Source organism: Cornus florida, unplaced genomic scaffold (assembly GCF_030987335.1).
Source record: "Cornus florida cultivar Cherokee Brave unplaced genomic scaffold, ASM3098733v1 CherokeeBrave_3.0.0_Hap2_Chr06, whole genome shotgun sequence".
Taxonomy (NCBI): domain Eukaryota; kingdom Viridiplantae; phylum Streptophyta; class Magnoliopsida; order Cornales; family Cornaceae; genus Cornus; species Cornus florida.
Window position 1 is genome coordinate 73316809 of NW_026775576.1, and position 3244 is coordinate 73320052.

The 3244-nt window shown below is 37.3% G+C and overlaps 1 protein-coding gene across 1 annotated transcript; it reads left to right on the top strand.

The window, feature by feature from the left end:
• The first annotated feature begins 983 nt into the window (after positions 1–983).
• Positions 984–2973, top strand: LOC132314924 (uncharacterized). The gene is made up of 4 exons (XM_059813694.1): positions 984–1542; positions 1781–1812; positions 2200–2512; positions 2792–2973. The coding sequence occupies exons 1-4, from the start codon at positions 990–992 to the stop codon at positions 2818–2820; spliced, it is 927 nt and encodes a 308-aa protein (XP_059669677.1). The 5' UTR covers positions 984–989; the 3' UTR covers positions 2821–2973.
• The last annotated feature ends 271 nt before the right edge of the window (positions 2974–3244 follow it).

The following is a 3244-nucleotide window of genomic DNA, read 5'->3' on the forward strand; positions in this document are numbered from 1 at the left end:
TTCTGAAGGGATACATAGAGGACCCATCTTATTGGACCGGGATACATCCATGATTAGAGGAAGAGAGAAGGGTATCTACCCCTTCCTCTTTTTGACACAGATCTTCGTGGTCTCAACTCGAGCAGTTCAATATCGTGGAAATGCCATATAGGGTTTGACATTGCTTGGCCAACCATAGCCCCGTATGCCAATTAACAATAAGAAATGACACATGGAGTTTGACATGGCACAACCACCTACAACATATTTGGGTTGAAACGTTGGACCGGTCACTTTTTGAAATTATTAGTTCTTTGGGCTTGTCCTAGTGGGGGCTTGGGCTCCGTGACCAATGTTTGTATTATCCAAATGTAGATGGACTTTTTTGGGCTAAATTCCATTTAAGGGTTTGTAGAGCTTATTCACATATATTGAATTAAATTCAATAATAATAAAAATATGAGTTATAAAAGTGGAATAATATCAATTTTAGTCTTGCTACTTGTTATTTTTGGAAGTCCACAGTTTGAACTTAGTATTTCAAATATAATAGCCATATCTACTTGTTTTTTTTTTTTGTTTAACCCAATTAAAATTATCCAACTACGAACTCATCCATAACAATTATGCAGCACAACTCTCTCTCACTATATATATACTGACAGCTTTTATCCGCTGGTCGATTTGCCTTATTAGGTATTTTATTAGATAAATCTGACATCCCTTTTTATCTCGTGGATATAAACATAACTTATGCGGTTGTGCATTCTCTTTCTAAATAGGGCACTAATTAACCACAAAATACATACTAAGAAAAATCAAGGTAAATTAAGAGGATCACTCATCCTCCATAGATAATTCCACAACTCTTGTTTCTACATGCCTAACTTTAGTAAATTCATGACCAGAACCAACTAAATAAAATTTTCTCACCTCTCAAATTTTCCCTCTATATAATCTCCTAACCCCACCGCATTTTCTCTCGTTCCCAACCGAGCCAGTGATAAAAGATGGAGATCTCTACAAGACGATCTTCATTGCTTATCAGCATTCTCATATCTGCCCTGCTCATCCAACACTTCTCCGTGGTGCAATGCTCGAAGGGTTATATCGAAAAAAAGCAGCAGAAAGCTGCAAAGGTGATGAACAAAGCTGCTGCAAAGGTAGAGAAAACAGCTGCAAAGGTGTCGAGGAAAACTTTACCTGCGGCAACAAAAGTCAAATCTGTACCTGTACCGGTGAAGAAGGAAGCAAAACCTAAAGTTGCACCTAAAGTTGTACCTGTGCCGGTGGTGAGGCCAGGGACGGGAAAGAAGGCGTTGGAAAAGAAGTGGTGCATACCAAAACCAGAGACGAACACTGATATCTTGCAGAACAACATAGACTTTGCATGTGGCAAAGGAGGAATTGATTGCAAGGCGATTAGAGCTGGTGGGCCATGCGTTGAGCCTAACACTCCCTGGTCTCATGCAGCATTTGTCATGAACGCCTTCTATCAATCCACTGGTCAAAGGGATTGCAATTTCGCTGGCTCTGGTGTTGTAACCCAGGATGACCCAACAAGTAAGTGATAGCCCATTTTTTTTTTTTTTTTTTTTGACGAAAAGTCTATCGGTTTATGGTTACAAGGTAAATATCACACATCCTTTATTTCTAATTTTATATGAGTATATGTGTGTGTGTGTGTGTGTGTGTATATATATATATTCTCTTATAATATTAGAATAATGAGATACCATTTAGAATATCACATACCATTTTAGAATAATGAGATACTCATATTTCTTATGTTTGATTGCAGAGGGCGGTTCGTGCTTCCCAAATCAAGGACAGGTTAGCTAGCTTGGTCTCTTGTATTTTTCATACTTTTGTGACTCAACTTATGACCTGCCCATTTCAACCCGTCCAATTACCATGCCCTAGTTGTGCATATGCTTCCAACTCATACTTATTGGTATTTCAAAAGAATTTCCATGACATATAGCAGTACTCTAGTTGTTACCGACTTTTTATTGAATTAGATAAAAGGAAAATGATATTGAAACCAATAACTCAGACCTAAAAGATAAATCGAAGTCTTATTTACTGTGAAATATGTTTCAAGTATAATTGATACTTTTACTTGATATATCTTAGAGCATAAAAGCCCTTCTTTAGATATTTTAAGTTTAAATTATCGATTAGAGTGACAGTGTTCTTATTTAATTTTTGTTTATATAGGCAAAATCGTCGTCTGTGTCACAGAAGTCATCGCCAGAACAAGCGTTTAGTGGCAAGATAAAGCCAACACCACCCGGAACGATTAAGAAGTATTGCCTACCAAAACAAGAGACAAGTCCAAGTGCATTGCAGAAAAACATAGACTATGCGTGCGCCAAGATTGATTGCAAGCCCATTCAACCTGGTGGTGAATGCTACGAGCCAAACACTGTCAAAGATCACGCTGCATATGCCATGAACTACTACTATCAATTGTCTGATCGCAGAGAGTGTGATTTCTCTAACACTGCTTTGGTAACCAGCGAAAACCCAAGTAAGTACTCATCAAGGTTTACTTAATTTCCACATTTTTTACCACTTCATAGTTAATTTGAATGAATATATATATAGAAATGATTCGGAGTTAGAAAGTCAGTCAGGCAATTTTCGACTGATTTATGTGAGTGTTAATATCCCTGACATCATTATCTATACTCCCATAAAACTAGGCTGATTTGTCGGGCCTCAATATCATTACTTGTAGACTTTAATTTGTTAGAAGCACTTTAAAAATATTAACCATACTAATCATCTCTTTAATGTCTGATTACAGGTACGGGTAAGTGCCAATACCCTGCTTGAGGCCAGATGTGAAAAGGAGAACAAAATAGCTCAGCGGAGTGGCGGGAAGAAATGAGAAAAATTATTTGTTCATATTTCTTTTTCTTTTTTCAATATTTTCATTGTAACTTTGAAGGTTCAATGAGTAATATAAGCGCACTATCTATGGAGAAATCTTCAAGTTATAGCCAATTTGATTCCTTTTCCTCTACATCCGCACCAAGGGCGGATTCAGTCTTTTTAAATGGGGTGAGCTAATTTTGGACCGACTAACTTTGAACAGGGCTACCATTATTATTATTATTATTATTTTTTTGGGCTGGACTTAAAGTAGTATGGTAAAATTTTTTTTTTTTTTTTTTTTTTGGGGTGGGCTGAAGCCCAGCTTCACCCACCCTTGGATCTGCCCTTGATCCGCACAATATTTGGATGACAGGGGATTCCA

What these genes read in the sequence shown, in the direction of transcription:
- LOC132314924 (XM_059813694.1), top strand. Translation starts at nt 990, where the DNA reads ATGGAGATCTCTACAAGACGATCTTCATTGCTTATCAGCATTCTCATA. An exon ending in AACCCAGGATGACCCAACAA is followed by an intron (nt 1,543 to 1,780) that starts GTAAGTGATAGC and finishes GTTTGATTGCAG; the next exon opens with AGGGCGGTTCGTGCTTCCCA. An exon ending in GGTAACCAGCGAAAACCCAA is followed by an intron (nt 2,513 to 2,791) that starts GTAAGTACTCAT and finishes GTCTGATTACAG; the next exon opens with GTACGGGTAAGTGCCAATAC.